Consider the following 25,000-nt stretch of genomic DNA (forward strand, 5'->3'; position numbering starts at 1 on the left):
TTTAATTTTTTGTATGCTTTCGAATGCAAAGACCGCACCAAGATTTTCTGACACGTTATCGGAAGCAGCTCATCGGTTTTTAAACAGTTACACAAAGTAATCCTTATAGCATCTACCCATTTAGACAACCCAAATTGTTCTTAGTATTGAACTCCCTGGCAGGTGCTGCAAGAGCTTTCCCGGTCGAGTGAATGTTTTTCTTTCAACTATCGGTGTTACTTAGCCGTCCGCGCAGTGAGTATTGAACTCCCGTCGAATGCTGCAAGAGCCCTCCCGGTCAAGCGATCTTGGCCTTTAAACCCGACTACCGGCGAACCTGACCAGTTCGTGTCGTGAGTATTGAGCTCCCACTAGATGCCGTCAAGAGCCTCCCGGCTACACTCCCTTACTTAAAAAAAATAAAATAAATAATAATAATAATTAAAAATAAATAAATAAATAAATAAATAAATAAATAAAAGCTTCACTGTCTGGCCAAATACTGGCCAGTCAACTTTACCTTTCTGTCTTATGTTCGGAGAAGCTTACCCGTTCGGCGCTGCGAGTATTGAGCTCCCATCGGACGCAGGCGAGAGCCTCCTGGCCACACAACTTTACCTTTCCGTCTTGCATCCGGAGAGGCTTATCCGTTCGATGCCTTGAGTATTGAGCTCCCATCGGATGTCGGCGAGAGCCTCCTGGCTAGACAACCTTACCTTTTCCTTTCTACGGTCGGCGAGGCTTACCCATTCGATGCCTTGAGTATTGAGCTCCCATCGGACGTCGGCGAGAGTCTCCCCCAGCCACATAAACTTTACTTTCTCCATGCTACGGTCGGTCGAGAGGCTTACCCGTTCGATGCCTTGAGTATTAAGCTCCCATCGGACGTCGGCAAGAGTCTCACGGTCACCTAACTTTTCGTTCCTGTTTGACGGGTGGCGATGCTCAGCCGTACGACGTTAATAGTCTCGACCTCCTGGCAAATGCTGTCCAAATCTTTTCCCCCCGCCTGGTGAGGCTTACCCGTTCGATGCCCTTGAGTCCTGATCTCCCATCGGATGCCGCGAGAGCCCGCGCAGTCGGGTTTTCCTTTTCCCGCTCCCCAGCCGGCGAGGCTTACCCGTCTGATGCCGTTGAGTATTGTGCTCATGTCAGATGTCGGCGAGAGTGCTCCCGGTTGGGTTTCTTTACTTGCTGCCCACAAACAGGTCTTATCCATCTGATGCCGTGAGTATTGATCTCCCGTCGGATGTCGCTAGAGTCCTCTTTGCCGGCGGCCCAAAGCCAAAGCTCAACTGAGAGGACCTACACGTCTGTCGTCCTGAGTCTCGATCTCCAGTCGGAGGCTTCATGGGCCCTCTCGGTCAGTTATCTGCCCTGGTTGCCCACTGATTAGCAGGGGCTTATCAGCCAGTAGTGCCCGTACGCCAACACTGTGACCTATTCCAGTCGAGGCAACTCGGGCCCTCCTGGTCGGGCTATCCAATCACGCTGCTCCTCCTTCATCGGCCGGTAGGGCTCATCCGTTCCAATGCAGTGAGGTGCTCCGGTTGAGCAACGGCTCGAGCCCTCCCGACCGGGCGCCACAAATCACGTAGTTCGATACCTGCAGCCGGTAGGGCCTACCTTTCCAAATGTACAAGTCACTCCCACCGGAGTACGTAGGCTCTTCCGGCCTGCCAACCAGCTGAGTTTCCAAATATCAGCCCCCGCCAGATCTCAATGCTATTGTGGGGGGGTCCTTAGTCTGGCGGCTGTCCTTTTGCTATTGCCTTTTTGGGGGGTAGTCTAGGTTCGGGCTATTCCCGAGCTCGGAGCCCTTCCCCGGACAGCACGCCAAATATGCATTATATACTTCAGCTAATTATATGTAAGTGTGAACTCGTGAATATCGCTATTCGCTGCTAGTAATGGAGGATGAAAGAATGGTCCCTGTTCCTGTTCCGGTGTACAAAGCTGAAGTGTGCTGTCATTTGGGCTTTTGTGGTAACGTCCACCGCGGGACCGTGGCGAGGGCTAAGGTTTGCATATGGTGGTGTGTTCTTACAACATACAGAACTACCAAATTTTGCTATAAGTTTGATTGCATCATATAATATAGAATCACAATATAGAAATGTTTTCATTCTGAATGTGCCTTCGGATCAACTTAAATCGGGGAATGATAGCAGCCATAACCACATGGAATTCTCTGCTGCTGGAGATCTGACTCATAATTATGACGTTGTCATATAAGGACTCTACAACCTTACATGTAGTACCTAAATTTGAACAGAGTAGCGCGCCTAACTATAACCTTTAAATTAAGACTAAATATCAAATGTTCAAATCTAGACACACATCAAGAATCAGTGTATCTCAACAATAGTGACAAAATATTCTGATAAACAGATAAACTCTTAACGTCACAAAACAACCTACTAGATTCGCTTTTTGTTGATTGTCACTATTGTTGAGATCAATGCGCTGATTCTTGATGTGTCTTTATTCTATGTGTGTCTGAATGACCCTTTCAAAATATTTTCTGCATAATTGCAAACTCTTTCAAAACATCACAGCACTGCCATGTAAAATTAATAACTAACTATTGATGTCTCTGTGGATCTAAAACACGTAGTTCAATGCATTTTCTTTATATTGATCTAAAAAAACAAAACAAATCTGAACATTTTATTGGCACAATGCAGATGCCAAAATATCAGAAAGCTGCAGCAAATAATTAAAAAAAGCAGTTAATGAAAGCTAGCCTCTTAATTTATTGCTGATACCTAATTAACATTACTTTATTTAGTTGTTAGTTAGTGAAGGTGTTTGATTGTAAACTGCACAAAATACCTGTAAAATAACAGTGTTTGTTCAAGTTTAAATAAAGTTTGGCACTTTATTTAAATGAGTATTTTTACTGTAGTTTTACAGTTTGTTGTTTGGCAGCCGTTGCTGCAGTCATTTGACTGTTTTAACAGTGAGAACAATCGTGCCATCTGCAGCATCTGGAGCTGATCTCATTAATTATTATCACCATTATTTTAGTCATTTTACATACATTTCCATGTCATGTAAGAAAACAGAAACATACTTTATAAATAATACAGTATTTTTCTGTATATAAAAAAAAGAGTTTTGCCAAATTAAAATTACCGGGGAAAAAACTTATTTTATTATTATTATTTTTTTCTGTAAAATGTTCTTTTTTACATTGTTTTTTTTTTTTTAAATAGATATTTATAAATTAAAAATATGTATTTTTGAAATTATATTTATACATTTAACATATACTGTAATATATATATATATATATATATATATATATATATATATATGTATATATATATATATATATATTTATATATATATACACACACACACACACTCACATAAAATGGCCAAGAAATATATTTGTTAAAATGTTTCAAAATATATTTACATAAATATATTTTTACTTATATATTTTTGACATTTTTTTTTGTATATTTTTAAAAATACATTAAATTGATAACGTATTTTCAAAAATATATTTCATTGAGCTTCCCTGTTTGCAACATATATTTAGTATATATTTCAAATATATTTCGGCCATGAAAAATATATATTTTGGCCATATGGGAGAGCTCACGGGGAACAAACTCTGGGGCACGTTCAAGCTCACACCGGTGCGCAGCGTTTTGCTACGTTTTCCGGGTTGAACGACACGTTTCCTGGAAACGGTGTGCAACGGGTTTGAGATGCGTTTTCTCTTGTTTGGTGGGTGTGTCAGAAATGTCGGCCCAATCAGCGGCAGCATGTATATAAACCCCGCGGTATTAAAGAGACACCTCGCACAATGGTCCTAGTAAAGTAGTTTACAAATGTGTCCGCTGCAGCTCGGTATATGCAACAATTGATGCATGTTTATTTACATTAAAGGCAAAATAACTTAAATAATAAGAGCACAAGTATAGATCTAGAACTTCTTTAAGTCTGTCTAAATATTTATTAGTAATTGCAATGTCTTCTGGTCTATTTTCTTTCCTTAGGAAGGTGTGCTAGACACTGATTAATGTAACAAACATACTATACATTTTTATATATTTTTGATAATGTATTGTGGAGTGACACTTTCATAAACTTTTTTTATACTCATCTGATTATATAATGGTAAATATCACAAAAGTATAGTACAACAGTGATCGTCAATAATGATAGCCTACTCACAATAAAAATAATAAGGTCATATAGATCATAACACAGTCTCGGAGGTAAAAAGTGGATTATCCTTCACCTGAAATGTTTGTCTTTTCATCCTGAAATGCGAGGCAAATGTTGGATCACAATAATTAGGGACCACAGTTTCCACAAATCCCTTCACTCGATTGGGATGTTCTCTTTCATTCTGGACGGCAAGGGCAGTGACTGTAACATAGAGGGTACTTTGCAGTATTAAACAAGTATTTATATCAATATCATCAGGCTCCGAAAATTCTTCAAAAAGAACACAGAGAATGGCCTTCTCAGCTGCCATAGTTGCAACGCTTGCGTCATCACAACAGGGTGTTCAACACGCCACCGTTTCCGTTTAAAAAACGTTTTGCAACATTTTGTCGGGGCTAAACGCAGCCCTGGTGTATTAAGTGGATTCTGAATAAACGCCTCTGATTGGCTGTTGTGTTCACATGCTCAACAAACACATCTGTGATTGGCTACAGCAGTGGTTCCCAATCCTGGTCCTGGAGAACCCAACACTGCACGCTTTTGGTGTCTCTCTTATCTGAAAAAAAAATTTAAAGTCTTCACTAATGAGCTGATGAGTTGAATCAGGTGTGTTTGAACAGGGAGACATCTAACATGTGCAGTGGCCAGGACCAGGATTGGGAACCACTGGGCTACTGTTATCAGCACTGCAGAAACACACTGTAAATAGAAAGCATTGATGCTCTTCACAGACACACAAACACACACAGGATCATCTGAAAGCAGCGTCTGTCAGCAGGAACTTAACCGAGCTGCTGCTGCAGAAACCTTTACACTTTAACACTGAAACACAGCTTTCACTATATTAGTGAACACATCTGTGAATAGAGAGGACAGTCAAAGCTGTAAACACACACAGACATCTTCAGTGTTATGTTGTTCTTGATGTTTCTCTCTTCTTGTGTTCAGATGCCTGTGATCTCACACTGGATCCAAACACAGCACACACTCGACTCGTTCTGTCTGATGAGAACAAGAAGATCACACGTGTGTCTGAGGATCAGCTGTATCCTGATCATCCAGAGAGATTTGATGAGTATCATCAGGTTCTGAGTGTTGAGAGTCTGACTGGACGCTGTTACTGGGAGACTGAATGGAGCGGAGCTGCTGATATATCAGTGTCATATAAAGGAATCAGCAGGAAAGGAGGGAGAGACTGTGAGTTTGAATACAATGACAAATCCTGGAGACTGTGGGTCTCTAATAAATTAAACAGATGGTCTTTACGTCACAATAATAACAGCAGTGTCATAGCTTCTGTCCGTTCATCCTCTCAGAGAGTAGGAGTGTATGTGGACGTGTCTGCTGGTGTTCTGTCCTTCTACAGCGTCTCTGACACACACACACTCACACACTTACCCACACTCAACACCACATTCACTGAACCCCTCTGTGCTGGATTCAGGGTAAATAATTATTCCTCAGTGTCTCTGTGTGATATTAAACAGCCTCCTGTGAGAATCATCAGTGATGCACACGTCACCAGGTGAGTGAAATATCAAGTTCAAGTTCAAGTTCAAGTCTGCTTTATTGTCAATTTCCACATGTACAGTACATACATACAGAGAATCGAAATTGCGTTACTCTCAGTCTCCGGTGCATACAGATAACATTAACATTAAAGCCTAAAAAAATAACTAGATCAAATATAAAATGTAGATACAATTATACATTAAGGGATTTATAAAATATAAAAGACATATAATAAAAATACAAGTTAAAAATAAAGTTAAATAAGCAGCGCAAGGTAAATGACAGATATAGTGCAAATCAATGAAGTGAACAACAGTGCAGTTAAAAGATTTTTAGTGCAAAAAAATCACTTATTAAAAATATCTTAAAAAAAATATACTGGGTGTCTTAGTGAAAGATTTTTAAGACTGTGACTAACAGTTTAGAGATCTGTTTTTCATACATCACTGAATACGTTCCAGTTAATGCGAGACCAGATCTTCTAATCGTGATCATTACTCTCTAGCAAATGTAGTTTTTTAAGTCCTTGCACATATTTGATTTGTATATTTGCTTGGAGTTGGTATTTTTACTGAAAAAGACACACATAGATAATAGAAACCTAATAGATTTAGTCTAGTTATTAATATTAGTCCACATTCTGTAGATCGAGGCTTTCATTCAGTAAAGCTAGCATGTGCCGTTTGGTGTAGGTTAGCAATAGCAAGCTAGCTTTCAGAGCTCTCTCTCTCTCAAAAGCCACGCCTCCTCTAAATCACATGACTGCGCACAGACAGAGCCAGAGCCAATTCTCACTATTAACAGATCATTAACTACAGCTGTTGCCTCCCTAATCTCCTAATCTGCTGCTGTCTAACAGTTAGTGCGGTAGTAATTGAGTTTAGGTATTGTGTAGGATTAGGGATGTAGACTATGTTCATGCAGAATATGTGCTTTATGCAGTAAGTACTAATAAACAGCCAATATGTTAATAATAGGCATGCTGATAAGCAACTAGTTAATAGTAAGAATTGGTCCCTATACTGAAGTGTTACCATACAGATCACTTTACTAGCTGATTGCTCTCAGGTTGTGAAGAAACCAGTATAACACAAAATAATTGTGAAAAACATTGCTTCAAAACATTAAAAATCTGGATCAGCTTCTGATTGAATTTTACATTTTTCTATTCAGAGAATTTTTTAAACCCAGAATTCAAGAGTTCATTGATTAATAATCTTTGACTTGTCCAACACTGATTTAAAACTTATTGTTAGAGAATATAGAGTTTGTGGAGGTTTAATATAGCCTGCATTAAAAAATAACTTCTTGTCACAATGGCAACAGTGAAGGAATTTAAAAACAAATACTGGCCTTACATTTTTCTTACCCATCTTTACACTGTATTTGTATATAAACTATAGTACTAAAATGCATTATTGTTTATAAATATGTTTGTTATTAGTGATGAAAACACAAATGAAAAAGGAACCATGTAATTTGCTATAATTAATGCCAGCTAGCATCCCTTTCTCTGTAAAATGTCTGGTCACAAAAATATGACTTTAATATAATGTGATTTTAGATCTGCTGAATAAGCATACTAAACGCAGCTGGAGAAACTGCAGTGCAGCCGATTCGCTCCAGTGATGGATGTGACGGTGATCTCAGGGAAACTGAAGGAAGTTATCTGTTTAGGAGAGTCTGAAGCTTCCCTCAGAGATGCTGTGAAAGTCCTCAGTGTAGAAGATGAGGGAGTAACTGTAGAACCTGTTCCGTTGACACGATTCCAACCATCCTTCTCTATTAAAACATTAATTATAAGATGGATATTGGGATGGGACGAACACTGCAATCTTCTTCTCTACATGTGCTCTGAAGTTCCTCTCATTCTACATGTCTGCTTTTTCTTTGGATTGTGCGAAAGAAAATGTTGAGAAGGTTGAAAAATCAAGTTATTGGATCTTACATCCCAGACCTGACAGTCCATTTCGGATGAAAACGTCACACATTCTTGATGTTCCTGGTGCCTCTGTCCATCCCAAAGAAGGGATCACACTCAGAAGAGAAACTGAGCCAAACTTCTTCAAGATCAAGACACGTCTGGAGAATGATCTTCAAATGACTCTTATCAGAGAAATTGTCTGGACTGCTTTAATTGAGAAAGATGAACTTGATCAGATTCATCCACAGAGAGATGAGTCGCGTCTGAAGAGTGAGGCAGATAAAGCAAGATATTTTGATGATCACTGGTCAGATCTCATTCAGAGAGTTACAAATGTCCAGATCATTGCAGATAAACTGCTTCAGCAGCAGCTAATGCATGAGGAATAATATTCAGAAAACAAAGGGAGTTTAACAAGTTAGGACGGTATGAGAAAAATCTGTGGCATTATACAAAAAACATAGTAATAAAGACAAAGAGATGCTGGGAAAGCTAAACTCGTCTCAATTCTTCAGGAAGAGAAGCTTTTCCACTTTTAAACATCGGTCTGATTCTACATTTGGAGCATCTTTTAAAACGTTTTTAAAACAGCAGCTCATCTTCTCCATGATACAAGAAAAAGAATGCTTTATCAAAACATACTTGGTCTGCAATGACTGTCTTTCAAATTATTAATTGATAGAAACATTACAAAAAATATATTTTTTGTATGTGTAAGCAAATGTTCTTCATGGCAGGTAAATCAGTTCACTGTTGAAGCTAATTTAGAGCAAGATTTATATTTGCTATATATAAGTGTGTAGTCCATGCTTGTACATGCTTTTATACATCAGCCATTCATTTTGGGATATTTCAGGTATTTATTTTCAGTTTTAGTTTATTTATTTTTATTTTTTTTACAACATCAAGATGAACTAAATGAAATGAAAATGAGCTGAATTTAGGTTTTTATATTTTATTTCATTTAACTTTTTTTTTTCAAATAACAATGTTTAATGATTTCAATTTTAGTCTTAGTTAACTATGACAACTCTGTAAAATTAATCTCTTATTCAGTTAAGTCTAATAAATGGTCTGTTTTGTTAAGTTCACGTTCTTCTGTAAGAATTTAAAATGTTTTGTAGAAACCATCATCTCAGATGATTTATTTAAACGTGTGAATGCCTCTCTTCCAGAAGTGAAATCTATAAATATTGTGTGGCTGAATGCTTTCAGAACTCCGTCTTGTAAATGTGCACTAATTAATGTTATTAGCATATAAAAGATCACCAGTCAATGTCCAAATCCTTTACTTGAGAATGACGTGCAGCAGAATTGCTTAGATTTCCAAATACTTGCAGTGCTCTGATTCTGTCACAAGGTGAAGTGCGTATGTTTGCTTTAGACCCTGATGGGCTGCTAAGCACTTTTACACAAAGGTTTTATAAATCAAAAATGTGAACGTTGGTGTGGATTTTAGCGTACTTTCAAATCTGTGCATACACATTTTATAAATGAGACCCAAAGTCACTAGATTGGCAACACTTGGAGCCTCATTTATAAAATGTTGAGCAGAAACCATCCTAAATTTGATCTTACGATCATTTCTCAAATATGTGTACATTTGATTTATAGAATGAACGTGTGCACAGAACACGCACATACTCATCTCTTTCAGATGTGAAATCTATGAATCACAAATGATCTTAAGCTTGCGTGCGACTGAATGGTTTCAGCTCACTGCTTATAAACGACTCTTAATTGATGTCATTAACATAAAAGATCACCAAATCCTTTCATTCAGAACAGCACTCCGACAAGAACAAGTGTGTGTCTGCTCAGACCCTGACGTGAAGCTAAGCAGTTTTTACACACATGAGCGCTGGCGTGGATTTAAGCGTACACACACTCTAAGATCAAATCTGTGCGTACACACACTTTATAAACGATGCCCTATAACACAGCTCCTCAGCATCACTCAGTGCAAACAGAGAAGATAATGTGTGTGTGCTGGAACTCACATCACACACACCACACTGAACTCTACTGAGTGAATAAAGAATAGGAAAGAATGTGCACAGGAGCAAATACAACTCATCTAGTCATAACAAGAGAGAATGAGAATATTTGTAATATAGAATTAAATATGTGAAACTGACGACCTGGATAACAAGCATGCATTTATTTATCTTACGCTTTAATCAACACAGATTTATATCACATTGGTTACAGTTTGGAGTCTCTCTCATGTATGCAGACAAGAACCCTTGTATTTATTACTATTACTTATTGAGATGTTTGTGAGGTTTAGCACTTCACTGTTGAATCTTTAATGTCATATGAACGAGTCAGATGTGACCAACGCAATCCAGAGGGATTCAGACAAGAGTTCATGTCAGTTCATGAAAAAACACGAGACAGACCGAAAGACAGGAAGTGCAGAGATGACGATGTCATCAGTGCAGCAGCTGCAGTGTCGTCGTGGTAACAGCCAATAGGAGCAGCTGCAGACAGACAGGTGACCAGACTCTGGATCCAGCAGCTGCAGAGAGACACACAGATGTTGAGATGTGAGCTCTGTATCAGCAGATGAACATTTACAGAAGAGCAGTGGATCAGAACAAACTCAGGACTGACAGAAATGAAGCATCTACAGCACAACTCCACCCAGGAGGGTTTGTCTCAGTCTCTTCAGTGGTTTATATGTTCAAACCTATCATGAATTAAAACCTTTTTGTTTTTTCATTTCTGTCCTCCAAAAATTCAGTATCATCATATTTATGTAACGTCTGTTGCATAACAAGTCAACAAAATAAAACTAAATATATAAAGACATAAAAGGGCATAATAACAGGGTTACTACAGTTCATTAAAACTAAACATTTTCATAACTTGAATTAAAATAAATGTAATCTTGAATATAAATATGGTTACACTTTATTTTGATAGTCCACTTTAGACATTCTACTACATTCTAACTCTCAGAGTAGACTCTTAGGTTAGGTTCAGGGTTAGTAGAATAAGTTCATAGTCAGTGTGTTGTGGACCCATCAAAATAAAGTGTTAGCAGATATTAAGCAAAAATAAAACAAATACACTAATCACTACTAATTAAAATTTAATTAAAAAGTAACTTAAAATTTATAGATAGTATAAAAAAGTAAAAATACAATTTAATATTTAGTTTAACTATGTACAAAAATAACTAAAACGAATAAAAAAAATAAGAAAAACTTTACTGATATGATAGTAAAATAACACTTTATAATGAACACTGATTTAAAATGAATTTTCTGAAAATATCTGTTTAAATATCGTTTAAATGTTATAAATGTATTACGCAATGTATTCTTAATATTTGTTGTCAAAACAATGGCTCTACATTTTTGCTGTTTTGTGAAATGTTTTGTGCTCTGTGATTGTGTTACTATTTTATTTTTTTTGCTGAAAGCTCACTGTTAAATGTTTGTTGAAGAACAGCATCATGTACTGTATGTACAATAGCTTTTCTGCAGGCCATACTTTAGTGGTTTGTTCATTTTCTATAGAAACTGACTGTCTCCTCTCCTGCTCTCTCAGAGGCGCCGTGTGTCTCTGTACCTGTGGTGCTGGTCTGGGCTGACGGTGCTTTGGTGCTGCTGCTAGCTGTAGTGGTGGTGCTGACGGTGCTTTCTGTGAGGGTGGAGTTCCTGCCCCCCGTCAGACCGATCTGCAGCGTGTCCAGATCCACCTGCAGCTGAAGCCTGATCCACTCCTGAATCTGTGCCGCGCTTTCATACCTCTTCAGATCAGCCACATTCACACCCAGCAGACTCTTCACCTCAGGCACGATCAGCACCTGCACACACACACACACACACACACACACACACAGCATCAGGACTAATGAACACAACACACCTGCAGATGAGGACGAGCAGATCATGAGCTGAAGAGAAAAACCCAGAGTTCAGAGTCTGCTCTCACATGTGCACATGTATGATTCGGTGTTGTCAAAAGTACCGACCACTGATTGGCCACAGAAGCAGACGGGAGCGACTGAAGTGAATGATTGACAGGAGACTCACGTTGATGACGCTCTGCTTCAGACTCATGAATGTGAGCACGTCCATGTTCACACTGGAGTTCAGAAGAGTACGAATGAACGTCGCATCAGCACCGCCTGCAGACACACACACACACACACACACTCATTCAGCCTGACAGGAGCAGTGTGATACATGTGTGTGTGTGTGTGTGTGTGTGTGTGTGTGTGTGTGTGTGTGTGTGTGTGTTGTTACCGAGGTAGTTCTGCAGCAGCTGGTATGTCGCGATGCTGACGGGGTTTGCACTGCGTGTGTTTGTTGCGTTGAATGCGTTCTGAGCGATACTGAACAGAATCGACTTCTTCTCTGAGCTGCAGCTGGTCAAAGAGAGAGCAGAAGCTCGCCTGCAAACACACACACACACACACACACACGTTTAGTTACTAATTCTTAAAAAGAGAACACACAGATATAAACGTACCTTCTACTTTTTCTATGTAGTCCCTAAAACATGGTTATATTGGTGTGTGTGTGTGTGTGTGTGTGTGTGTGTGTGTGTGTGTGTGTGTGTGTGCTCACTCCACGCTGGCGGCCCTGATGTTGATCAGCACACTGGTGTTCAGCGCACACAGGTTCGTTCCTCCCAGAGCGTTCAGCTCGTTACTGCCGAGAGCGTTTCCATTCACACTCAGATACTTACTGACCAGCAGCTCCACATAAAAAAAAAAAAAACATCACACCAATGAACAAAACACTCCATGATCGGCTCGGCTGAAGAACAGACAAAACATACATCAGTTTTTATTTGTATACTGCGCATACACATGAATAACATTATGAGTACTGCACACACACACACACACACACACTGTACCATCTCCGCGTCCCAGTCTCCGTTGCGTTGGTTCATCAGAGACGAGAGCGTGTCGATCTTTGTCACATTCCACTTTCTGACATCATCAGGTGTGGCTGCACGGGAGGCGGAGCCTAAAACCTGCAGCACCTCGTCAGACAGTCCGCCCGGATACGCCTGAGGGGCGGGACACACACACGTCTCTATAGCAACACTGTGATTGACAGCAGTGACAGCAGTGTTCAGGTGAGTGTTTTACCTGGTTGAGTTTGTCCAGAATGATCCGCTGGTAGCTCCTGTCGTAAACTCTGTCAGTCACGGCCTCCAGGTTGTCCTTCAGCGTTTGGACGCTCAAGCAGGCGTTAAACTGCGTCACATCATACGCAAACGGAAACATGTCGCTGTACACCTGAGCCTGCAGAATCTGTCCCACGGTGCATGCTGTTTCTACAGGAGACCGGAGAAAAACACACAGCTTCAAATATATCAAATACATGCCCATTTAATGAAATAAAAAAAAAACTAAATGTATCAAGGGTTCCACAGAAATATTGTGCAGCACAACTGTTTTCAACATTGATAATAATCAGAAATGTTTCTTGAGCAGCAAATCAGTATATTAGAATGATTTCTGAAGATCATGTGACACTGAAGACTGGGCGTGTAATGATAAATCAATCTCTGGAATGGATTTAGAGCTTAGTTTTTAACAGCAGATTGCGCTCTAGGCTAGTTTTTAACCACACACTCAACTACAAAGAAGAGCACTTGAACTCTCCACTATGAACTCTCTTGTAATTCACTTCAACCTTTTTGAACTTTATGAGTGATTATTTTAGGTTCAAGTGGTGTGTGTGTAAGGAACTGGAAGCAAGGCTGTTTCTAAAAAATACAGTGCCATCTGATGTTTAAAACTAAGCTCAGAATCGATGCAAGAGAGAATCACATGCATTCTGAGAAAAAAGAAAAAAAATTTGCAGAATGGATTCATGAATAGATTTATCATGACACACCTACTGAAGACTGAAGTAATGATGCTGAAAATTCAGTTTGGATCACAGCAATCATTTACATTTTGACAGATATTCACATAGAAACAGCTGTTTTACAATTGTAATAATATTTCACTGTTTTTGCTGTATTTTTGATCAGTTAAATGCAGCCTTAGTGAGCAGAAGAGACTCTTTCAAAAGCATTAAAACATCTCACCGACCCAAACATTAGTGTAATAGCGGTTCTGTGGTGTTTCCGCAGTGGTTCTCACCAGCAGATCTCTTGATTTTGACTCGTGAGATTTTGTTGACCTCATTCATCATGTTGAGGATCTTCATCTCTGAAGCTTTATCATTCTTCCTCAGGTCACGGATGAACGTCTTCAGAAACCTCTGCTTGTTGTCCTGACAAACACATACACAGAAACAGACAGAGAGTTAACGCTGAAACACACACACACACACACACACACACACACACACAGTCCCGTGTTCCCGTCGCTGGAGCGGTTCCTGCGGTCGCACCTGTGTGAACTTGCTCCAGATGTTGGTGGTGAGGTACAGCGGCAGGGGGTCCAGGCTGTCCAGCGTGGTTCTGTTCCAGCTGTCTGAGGGTCTGAGAGGAAGGTCTGGTGTCAGTCTGAGCTCATATAACACACAGGAGATCAGTGTGACACACGTGTGTGAGTGTGTCTGTACCCGTAGCTGGTGTTTCCTCCCAGCAGGACGCTCTCCAGCGCAGAGATCTGCTGAGCTGATAGATCCACACACGGCTTGAGCTTCTCCAGCACATACGGGTCTGAGCTCTGGATGTACTCGCCGCTCAGAAAACAGCACATGCTGCCCAAAACATCCAGCTGATCCCGACTGATCCTGAAACCTGAGATTCCCTGAAACACAGACCAAACACCACAGCAGATGATTTATACACATCAGCATCTCTCAAACATGACCAGACAAACACTTCATTCTGAGAACCTTTTTATCTAATTAGAGCTCTGAAATTTGTGTTTTGTTGATAAATACACTCAAAAAGAAAAGAAAGAGCAGAAAAGGCAGTCTCTTCACAACTATGTTCCTTTTTAAAGTAAAATGGTATCTGTGAGGATTTCCAGTCAGGATTTAGACCGTATCATAGTACTGAGACTGCTCTAATTAGTTACAGATGACCTTCTCTTATCATCTGATCATGCTTGTATCTCTCTGTTAGTGCTATTCAGGGGCGATTCCAAGATTTTCATTTTTTATTATAGATAGATAGATAGATAGATAGATTTAAGTGATGTTTTATAAAGTATATGCGTTTATATGTGCTTCATTTTCACTGGAGGAAACCTGTGGTGTGATGATTCGTGTACAGTTTATGGAACTAATCGCAAACTTTTAACCACACTCAACACAATCAACCAAAGAATTCCTATAAACACACAAAAAATGGCCTAGTGACGCCCATGGTGCTATTGGGTTTTAGCACTGCATTCGACACTATCAACCACAGCATTCTTTTGAATAGACTAGAAAGTTATGTTGGCAGCAGAGGAAGTGCATTGGCATGGTTCAAATTGTACTTATATGACCGCCATCAATTAGTAGCAGATCCTTCTCCTATTTAGTGCCTAAACTCTGGAATAACCTACCTAACATTGTTCAGGAGGCAGACACACTCTTGCAGTTTAAATCTAGATTAAAGACCCATCTCTTTAACCTGGCTTACACATAACATAATAATACATTTCTAATATCCAAATCCGTTAAAGGATTTTTAGGCTGCATTAATTAGTTAAACCGGAACCAGGAACACTTCCCATAACACCCGATGTACTTGCTACATCGTTAGAAGAATGGCATCTACGCTAATATTAGTCTGTTTCTCTCTTATTCCGAGGTCACCGTAGCCACCAGATCCAGTCTGTATCCAAGTCAGAGGATCACTGCAGTCACCCGGATCCAGTACGTATCCAGCCTGGTTCGTGGATCATAAAAAAGTTTTTGAACAAGGGACGGGCTAGGGCCTAGATTTGAGGCCGACTGAGCCTGGTTTCTTCCGAGGTTTTTCCTCCATTTCTCTCACTGATGGAGTTTTGGTTCCTTGCCGCTGTTGCCTTTGGCTTGCTAAGTTGGGGACACCTAATTTATGGCAACATTGTCAGCTTGATTGCACACACATTGTTGAAGAGAACTGAGCTGAGCTGCATGATGACGTTACTGAATTAACAATGAACTGACTTTAACTGAAAATATGCTGTTGTCCACTTGGATTATTGACAAACTGTATTCCTGTTTGACACTGTAAAGCTGCTTTGACACAATCTGTATTATATAAAATGGTACATAAAGAAAAAAAAATTATATAGGACAAAATTTAAGATTCATATATTTTAATTGCATATAAACTTTCCGTACATTTAGATTACACAGTTTCAACAAACCTAATAAACTTTGTGATGCATATTTTTCAGTCATATCATTGTTTTGATATAATTTTCTGTTTTCATTTTAATTTTACTTCACGTTTTAGTAATTTTGTTGTGTTGTAAGTCTTATTAGCTTATTTTATATATATTTATAGTCATTTTAGTACTTCAAGGTAAACTAAAAGAAAATGAGAAGTGATGTCATGGCAACTAGCTGAAATATCTTTATTTTTTTATATACATATATTTTATTTTAAGTAACAATTTTTTAGTAAATTTAGTTTACATTTTTGTTTTAGCTAATGATATACCATACATGTATAAATATCATACATAAATAAATTTGTTGGTTTTGATTGATTCTGTTGTCCTAAGTCGCTTTGGATAAAAGCAACTGCTAAATGACTAAATGTATATGAAAAACAGTTTGGATCTCTTTAATAGTACTAATAAACTGTGATAAAATGTGGTTTATATATTTCTCATCAATAAATCCAATTTTCATACATTTTAACACTTAACAATAAGGTCCCATTAGTTAACATTTGCTAATGCATTAACTAACCATGAGCAGCACATCTGAAACTTTTCATTGTTAGTTCAGCTCAAGTCCATTAAATAATATTAATAAATACAACTCTTGATTTTAATAAAAGTTTTAAATTACTACATGTTCAAATTTGCATTAACTAAGATTTAAAAAAAATGCTTTAGAAGTATTTTTCATAGATTGATAATGTTAATTAATGCAGTGAACTAAAGTTAGACAAATTGAGTTCAGAAATCTGATCTGTTTTATTAAAGTGTGGCTCACCAATATGCATCATATTGTGCATAAATGTGCATAAATTAATATAAAAATGTCAGAGTGTTTTGATTACCAGACAGTCCCTGGCATTGTTGAACAGAGTCTGCTTGTTGGAGGACAGTGTACTGGACAGAACAGAGAAGTTGGCCGTGCCCAGAGATGAGAAATACGAGCGGCAAAGAGATCTGTCGACCATCGAGTAGCTGAAACACAGACAAACAAACACATGATGATCTTCATGAACTCAGTGTGACTGAGGACTTGAGGTGTTTGTGCTTTCTGACGTACTTGTAATAGATGAGCACTTCAGTGGGATACTGGGAGAAGGCAGCGAGATCGGCGCTCTTGATGAAGTGATACATGCAGGTCAGCTGATGGACAAACACACACAAACACACTCATGAACATGCTCACACTCGTCTGAATGATTCTCCTGCACATCTCAGCTCATCATCATATCTGTGTCAATTACTGAATAAGATATTAAATGCACTATATTCAAAGATGCAAATCAGCTTATTAAATCTACTGTATTATATTTGATATGAATTTCTAGATTTCTAGATTTCATGCTCAAAACTGTGTGTGCTCAAACATGTTATCTGATTGATAGTTTAGAGGTTTTTATCCAGTAAAAGCTCTTTTAGTATAACTGTACAAACGTCCAGCTTCAGCTGCTGCTTCACGTGTCTTTCTGCTGTCAAATCCAGCATTGGAAAATTATACCAGTCAGTATTTTTCTTGTGTAAATAATGAAGCTGAAGGGTTTGATGTAGACTAGAAGTCTATTCTTTTATAAAGATTTCATGAGGTTCTGCAGAACATGAAGGAGCATCTTATTTTGAATGGCAGTGGTCTGTAAAACAAGCATCAGAAGCCTGTGAATGATAGTGTGTTGATCACCTGTGACTCCTGCAGGACAAGCGTCTGATTGACTCGCCGTCTGCAGCCTCGGATCAGACTCATGACTTTACTAGTGCTGAAGCTCTGGATTCGTGAACAGGTGAAGCCCTGCAGCACCTGGAAAGAAATGCTACACACACACACACGCATGTTAACATGGTCAAAACTAAAACACCACTATCTAATCTAACTGATAAGAGCTCGTCACTCACTCATCTGGGTTGCTGAACTGCGCAGTGACGGTTTCAAAGATCAAAACGGCCTGAGAGGAGGAGAAATTCAACTGTGTCATTATTATTATTTACCATATGCACTACAACACACTTGCTTCCTCATACAACATGACCTTAATGACTTTATGCGCAATAAATATACATTTCATATACAAAATAGACATTCTAATGTGCGCTTCATACATCTCAACATACAAGTCATTAATCAAGTACAGACCAAAAGTTTGTATATATATATATATATATATATATATATATATATATATATATACTTGATATATACAGTACAGACCAAAAGTTTGGAAACATTACTATTTTTAATGTTTTTTAAAGAAGTCTCTTCTGCTCATCAAGCCTGCAATTATTTGATCAAAAATACAGAAAAAAAATTGTAATATTGTGATATTTTATTACAACTTAAAATAATTGTTTTTAAATTTATTATACTTTAAATTATCATTTATTTTCTGTGATGCAAAGCTGAATTTTTAGGATCATTATCACATGATCCTTTAGAAATCATTCTAATATGATGATTCATTATCAAAGTTGGAAAACAGTTCTGCTGCTTAATATTTTTTCAGAACATGTGATACTTTTTTAGGATACTTTGATGAATAAAAAGGAAAAAAAAAAAAAAAAAGAAGCTATGTTTTTAAAATATAAATATTTTGTAATAACAATATACAACTACTGGTCAGTAATTTTTTTTTCTAAATAACTTTTTTTAAAATAAAATCAATACTTTATTCAGCAAGGATGTTGTTAAATTGATAAAAAGTGATAGTAAAGAAAATATATTATTAGAATATTATTATTAGAATTTTTATTTTTTGATTTTGAATAAATGCAGTTCTTTTTAACCTTTTATTCATCAAATATATTAGACAGCAGAACTGTTTCCAACACTCATAATAAATCAGAATATTAGAATGATTTCTAAATGATCATGTGATAGACTGGATGTTACATGTGACACTGAAGGCTGGAGTAATGATGCTGAAAATTCAGCTTTGCATCACAGGAATAAATTATTTTTTAAAGTATATTCAAATAGAAAACGATTATTTTAAGTTGTAATAATATTTTCACAATATTACTGTTTTTTCTGTATTTTTTGAGCAAATAAATGCAGGCTTGATGAGCAGAAGAGACTTCTTTCAAAAACATTAAAAATAGTAATGTTTCCAAACTTTTAAGATTTTTTGCATTTTTGTGTTATATATATATATATATATATATATATATATAATATATAGATATACGGTTGACCGTCTGCGCAGCCGCAATTTTTCTAACAGAAATGATCATGTTTTCACTGCATCAGGAGACAGACGCCTGACACACCTGCTCGTGTTTCCATTTCTTCCGGTTGACCGTCTGCGCAGCCGAAGATGACTGCGGCACATCCAGCAGGAAGACACGCGGGATTTCTGTAGCCATGAGGTCAGGAACGTTTGTGATGACGGCATCAGATGAGCTGTTGACAGCGATGATCTAAAGAGAGACAGAGAGAGACGTCACGAGACGAAGCTGAGCCAAACCAGAGCCGTGTGAATGTGAACGGGAGTCACCTGGCTGACGATGGTCTGCTGGATGATCACAGGTGCGCGGGCAACGTTGGTCACGAACTGTTCAGATTTCATTGCCTCAAGGAAGATATTTCCTGAGATTAGGTTGAAGATTGATGATTGAACACCGATGATCAGCGAACCCAAGTTCTGCAGACTGGCCACACTATTTATCTGCCACAGACACACGTGTGTTAGGACATCTAACATTATACAACAGACATAAGTGAATCAAACGGTATAAATGAGTCAATGAATCACTGGTTTGTTCAACAATACTGATGCATTCAAGAATGAAATAAGTAACTGTCGTTATATTCAATTAATCATTGATTCAACTAATTTGTTCAACAACACTGATTTAATAAGAACTGAAACAACTGAGGTCTTTATGAATAAATCACTGATTCAACTGATTTTTTCAGGAAAAAAAAAGGCTTTATGATTCAGTGAATCTTCGATTCAAACAATTCATTCAACAACACTGATTCACTCAGGAATGAAGCACCACTACAATGTGTTCCTGAGAGGTACATGTTGTGTGATTCGTTGGGCTTTGAGAGGTATTGGGGGTCTGTACCTGGTAAACTCCAGACGACAGCAGGGTTTGGATGATCATCATGGCCTGATCGAGGTTCCAGTCCTGAACGAGACTGAGCACGGAGAGCGTGTTGAGCAGCAAGTTCCCTCCAGCGCCGCTGATCTGAGCCGTGCTCAAACCCGTGGACGACTGACCCCAGAGCCACACAATGGCGGTTCCACCGTCAGAACCTCTGCGTTACTCGCCCAGAGCTGCCGACACACTCCACACACACACACACACACACACACACACACACACACACACACACACACGGGTTAAGCTCAGAGCTGATTTCTGCTGACATTAACACTCAAACACTCCTGTACGCACTTCAGGTAGGATGTCGATGCAGTTCTGATGGACGCTGGATGAGATGTTCTTCATCTGCTCCAGACTCAACTGAAGGAAGGAGCTCGCAGGAGCCAAGCAGAGGAACTTCAGAGGAAGACTGTGAACACACAAACATGACCCAGTCTGGGTTGGTTTGTGGGTCTAAAATGATCTATAGTTTATATGGTCCAACAGACAAGTGGCCAAACGGTAACACTTTATATTGATAGTCTACTTTAGACATTCTACTAACAGTAAGTAACTTTGCAACTACATGTCAACTAGCAGTGATTAGAGTATTAGTAGACTGTCTGCTTAATATCTGCTAACACTTTATTTTGATGGGTCCACAACACACTGACTATGAACTTATTCTACTAACCCTGAACCTAACCTAACAGTCTACTCTGAGAGTTAGAATGTAGTTGACATGTCGTTACAAAGTTACTTATAGTTAGTAGAATGTCTAAAGTGGACTATCAAAATAAAGTGTAACCGCCAAAACCATCAAACCAAATCAGGCCTTTTAGCAGGGGCTTTTTTCAAACGATAGTATTTAGATAAGTGTGTGAAGTGAAATTTAATCTAGCCTTCATCTGACGAGAATGGCTCGTTTACTGACTTTTTGTTGGTGGGTACACTTTCTAAAATGAGGTTCTAATTGTGAAAGGTCGCTGGCCCGTGGAAGGCACCTTTGGGAACAGCCGACGGAAACTAAATTCCCATCGAACCATGATTTTTGCATAACGGAAAAGTGATCTGACCGATACGTTCACACTCAGGGGAAGACGATTGGGGGGAAAAAAAACTGTTGAAAAACTTTGGGAAACAAATCCCCCCCTGGGTTTTCCTATAGAGAATCCTCCTTTTGGCACCCCCCCCCCCCCAAGAGTGTGTTAGTAAAAACGGGTTATTGAGATCGTTGTTACAAAATGTCTCCTCACCCCAGTGCACTGAATTCGGATTTCCTCTTTTTTTTGCAGAGACACGTAGTATTTTTGTGAAGAAAACCCCTTCAGCAGAACGCTGTACTGACCGAAGAGCTGCATGTTCGCCAGTTCCCGAGGAACGCTGAAAGAGTTTTTGAGTTTAAAGAAGAATGACATGAAGGGTAGGTAGAAGATTTTACGGATACAAACAACAGAAAAATAGATCGTTTAAAAAACGAAAAAACCTTCAGACTTGGGCTGACAACACCTAAGGAAGCAAACTGGAGGAGGCGTCCAGTTGCGACGAAGCTCAGAATGTCTAGATGTAGTCTGCAAACGCCAGGCGGTGGAGCCTGAGATCCGGTTGAGGTGTTATAGCATTTCAGGAGTCTGAATCTGAGGCTTTTTTTTTGAACAAAAAGACAAAGTGGCGCACCATCAGACAAACCCCCCATCAATTACCATGTCCACATGGCAGAATCACTCATGCATCGAGGTCAAGCGCAACAACACAGTTTTGAGGTAATACCAGGATTGGTTGTAGATTTTCTCTCGCGAAAATTCGCCACTGCCACCGTACCCAGTGTGTATGTACACACAAACGCTGAAAACACGAACAGAGAAACCGCACAGACCTCATCGTTAGGGAATTGAAAAAACAAAATCTGAGAGAACTGTTACACAAAACCCCTAGGAAAAAAAAACAAAGTCTCACCCTTATTTAGTTTGTGTTTCTGAGAGTTTGAAGTAACAAAAATGCTTTACGCTACTGAAACACTAGGTAGTAAAAGGAACACGTACATTACCATACAGCTCTGTGAAATCTATTGATATCTAATTCGAATCTGGGGGTTTAATGTCCCCTCCCCCAAAAAACTTGACTGAAAAAGCTGCTTGTTTTCCAAAACAAGGGCGGCTGGTAGGTGTGCTCTCATACCATTACACACCTGAAAATAACCAATGGGTCGATTTTGTGTGCCAAAATCCTCTCCAGAATCCTCTAATTGTGACTGTACTTTACCCCCTGTATGTTCAGGATTCACAAGTATGTTGAAACAAGCTACGCACAACTGCTGGAAGGAGACAAGCGGGGTTTTAGCATGAAATCTGGAGCGAGGAACTGTGATGTGGGAGAGCAGGGACTGAACCAGTCGATACAAAACCAACTGATTTCATCCTCGAATGGTGTGGAGAAAACAGCCACCTTCAGAACCTGAGCCTGACCTTGTTATTTTTTACACCGTCCGGGCCAAACCCCACGGCAACAGCGGCTTCCTGCGACCACCCCAGAGACGCTCTTCTGCATTTACTGCTCCTGCCTCACAGTAGGACCCATGGTCTGCGCAAAAAAAACCACTTCACAGTACTTATGTACAAACTATGTATTATTTCTGCTATAACGGGTGGTCACCGAAACAACAATTATCAAGTTTAATCTAGATGGTCATTCCTTAGTTTTGTACATGATTGAAAACTTTCTACCGTTGTAAGTCCTGGTGTCCTTTTGGTAGCAAAATTCTGAAAAAAAAAAGATTTAAAAGTCACAAAAAACACAGATTCGGCCGGTGAAGAAGACCAGAGTGCTGGTTTTTTTTCCCGCTGGAGACATTTGACTCCCATTTTGTGTGGAAACAAAACCAACATAAACAAGCAGCAGAACTTATTTGTACGGAGAGTGTACAAGAGGTTGCGGATTTGATGATACTTTTGCACATTCGTAAATGTTGACAAAGCAAAGCATGACGGAGGGCACCTATTGACTCCACTTGCCCACATAGCAAAAAAAAGGCTCCCCTTTCAATGGGGCCCCATAATCGTCACAATGATCCCCGTGCACAGACGCTATTTGTCGTTTTTTATTTGGCAGATAGGCCGTTCTGACTCATCTGACCTCTGGCACGCAGGGCTTGGCGTCAGCAATGGACGTGGTTCAATTTTTTTTAACTGGGTTTCCTCATGACGGGGGGGCCTCCCCCCCCGTGTGTGTGTGTGCTCGGTTACCGAACATCCCCCCAGTGGGGCCCACCGCCTGTGGAACAGGAGGAGATGGAAGTGATGGAGGTATAATAACAGTTTTTTTTTTTTTTGGATTGACGCCGTGGATTTTGACACCTGGGTGCGAGAGACCAGGATCACCCTGGTATCTGATCCCGCTTGTGTTGTCCGCTGGAAGGTGAGGAATGGAACGAGTTCACACTGCGGGGTGTAAGAGCACAACATCCAGTGAGCGATGTCAGACGGTTGTAGCAACGTGTGTGTCGTCTGTGTTTGAGAGTCCCTACGCCTGGCTGGCTGTGGGACAGGGGCGCTGGGCGGGACGATGCTGCAGCTAGACGTCCACGTGTTGGACTGTAATGTTCCCCCTTAGAAGTTGGTAGGCAGTATGTTGCACGGATCCACTCTGTTTTTTGTAGTCTGTTGTCGGGTTTTTTATGTTTGTTCAAAATAGTAATTTTTTTGCCTTGTATCAACACCTGCCCATTGCAAAGAAACCGCTCCGGCACGGGAGGAACGGGAGAACCACGCCCTGCGTCTGCAGACACAGACCCCAGCCAACAGCACGACAGATACACCTTTTATAGAAAAATTGAGCCATCAAGAGGAGGAAGACCCCTCCCCTTGGGGTTATCGAGAACACATTTGTACCCAATGCCTCAATCATTTGTTTTGTTGTCATGGTTTTTGCCATCTGAACACGATCGGGGGGGAGCCAATCAAACACAGACCAACCTCAATGCCCATCAAACCAACACAGCTCCACTTTCAATCGAAGACAGAAACACCTCAGACAGCTCGTCAGAACACAGAGGACAAAGTCAGTTTGCCAATCAACAACAGGGGGGTTTCACCTCAGCGGCCAATCCAAACACACACACCTCAGACAAGCCAGTCAAAAACGAGTAATATATATAGATATATCTATATTTGGAAAAAACATGTTATTTCCACATCGGCAGCAGGATGAAAAAAGCCAACAAATCAAAGCTTTAATGATCTTGTCTTTCGGAAACACAGTTAAGCAAAACGATTGCTTCTGTCGTCAAGAAGCAATCTATTGGGTAAAATGACAGATTTTACTTTGATTTAATGGTGAAAAAACATCCCATTTATGCACAACAACTTAAGCCTTATTTGATAATTGGATTAATCGACCAGGTGTGTCTGCGAATAATCTTTTGATTGGAAAAAAGCCAGATTTCATCTTCATATTTTTTTTGAAAATAAATAAACTAAAGGGTTTTCCACATGGGGGGTTTTTTGAGCTATGTAAATTTTTTTTTTAATTTTGCGAAAAAAAAAAAAAAAAAAAAAATAATCCCCCAATTTAACATGCCTTTTGTTTTTGAGAAGAGTTTGTTTTTGAAGTTACCAAAAAAAAAAAATAAAAAGGGGTTTTTTATTTTTTGGGGGGGGGGGGGGGGTGGGGGGTAAAAAGTTAAAAAATTTTTTTTGTTTTTTTTTTGTTTTTTTAGAGCAGTAATTCACGACCGCAGCGCGCTGACATGATCCATGAGTGCTTGACCGCCCACTAACTGCCTCGGCTCACAGACTCAGAGTGTCCAGCTGCACAAGACAAGAGCACTCACACATGCTCTGTACACGCTAAGTGTATGTGTGTGTGTGTGTGTGTTCGTGTGTGTTCATACCACATTGAAGTTGGAGTTGAGTGTCTGCAGGTCAGTGACTGTGGTGAAAACAGAGAAACGCCCAAAGCTGCTGATCAGCCAATCAAGCTGCTCTGAGAGATCGATTCACACACCCTAAACACAGAGCAAC

The 25,000-nt window shown here is 39.4% G+C and overlaps 1 protein-coding gene across 1 annotated transcript; it reads right to left on the reverse strand.

Moving 5' to 3' along the window:
• Positions 1-9,504: 9,504 nt before the first annotated feature.
• Positions 9,505-20,112, reverse strand: LOC109082588 (mesothelin-like protein). The gene is made up of 17 exons (XM_042717489.1): positions 19,962-20,112; positions 19,385-19,555; positions 19,158-19,307; positions 17,790-17,839; positions 17,578-17,707; positions 16,963-17,045; positions 16,748-16,877; positions 14,152-14,342; positions 13,978-14,068; positions 13,725-13,857; positions 12,720-12,907; positions 12,478-12,637; positions 12,187-12,319; positions 11,863-12,011; positions 11,650-11,744; positions 11,183-11,420; positions 9,505-10,124 (listed from the first exon to the last, which is right to left on the reverse strand). The coding sequence occupies exons 1-17, from the start codon at positions 20,001-20,003 to the stop codon at positions 10,039-10,041; spliced, it is 2,220 nt and encodes a 739-aa protein (XP_042573423.1). The 5' UTR covers positions 20,004-20,112; the 3' UTR covers positions 9,505-10,038.
• Positions 20,113-25,000: the final 4,888 nt, after the last annotated feature.

Source organism: Cyprinus carpio, chromosome B1 (assembly GCF_018340385.1).
Source record: "Cyprinus carpio isolate SPL01 chromosome B1, ASM1834038v1, whole genome shotgun sequence".
NCBI lineage: Eukaryota > Metazoa > Chordata > Actinopteri > Cypriniformes > Cyprinidae > Cyprinus > Cyprinus carpio.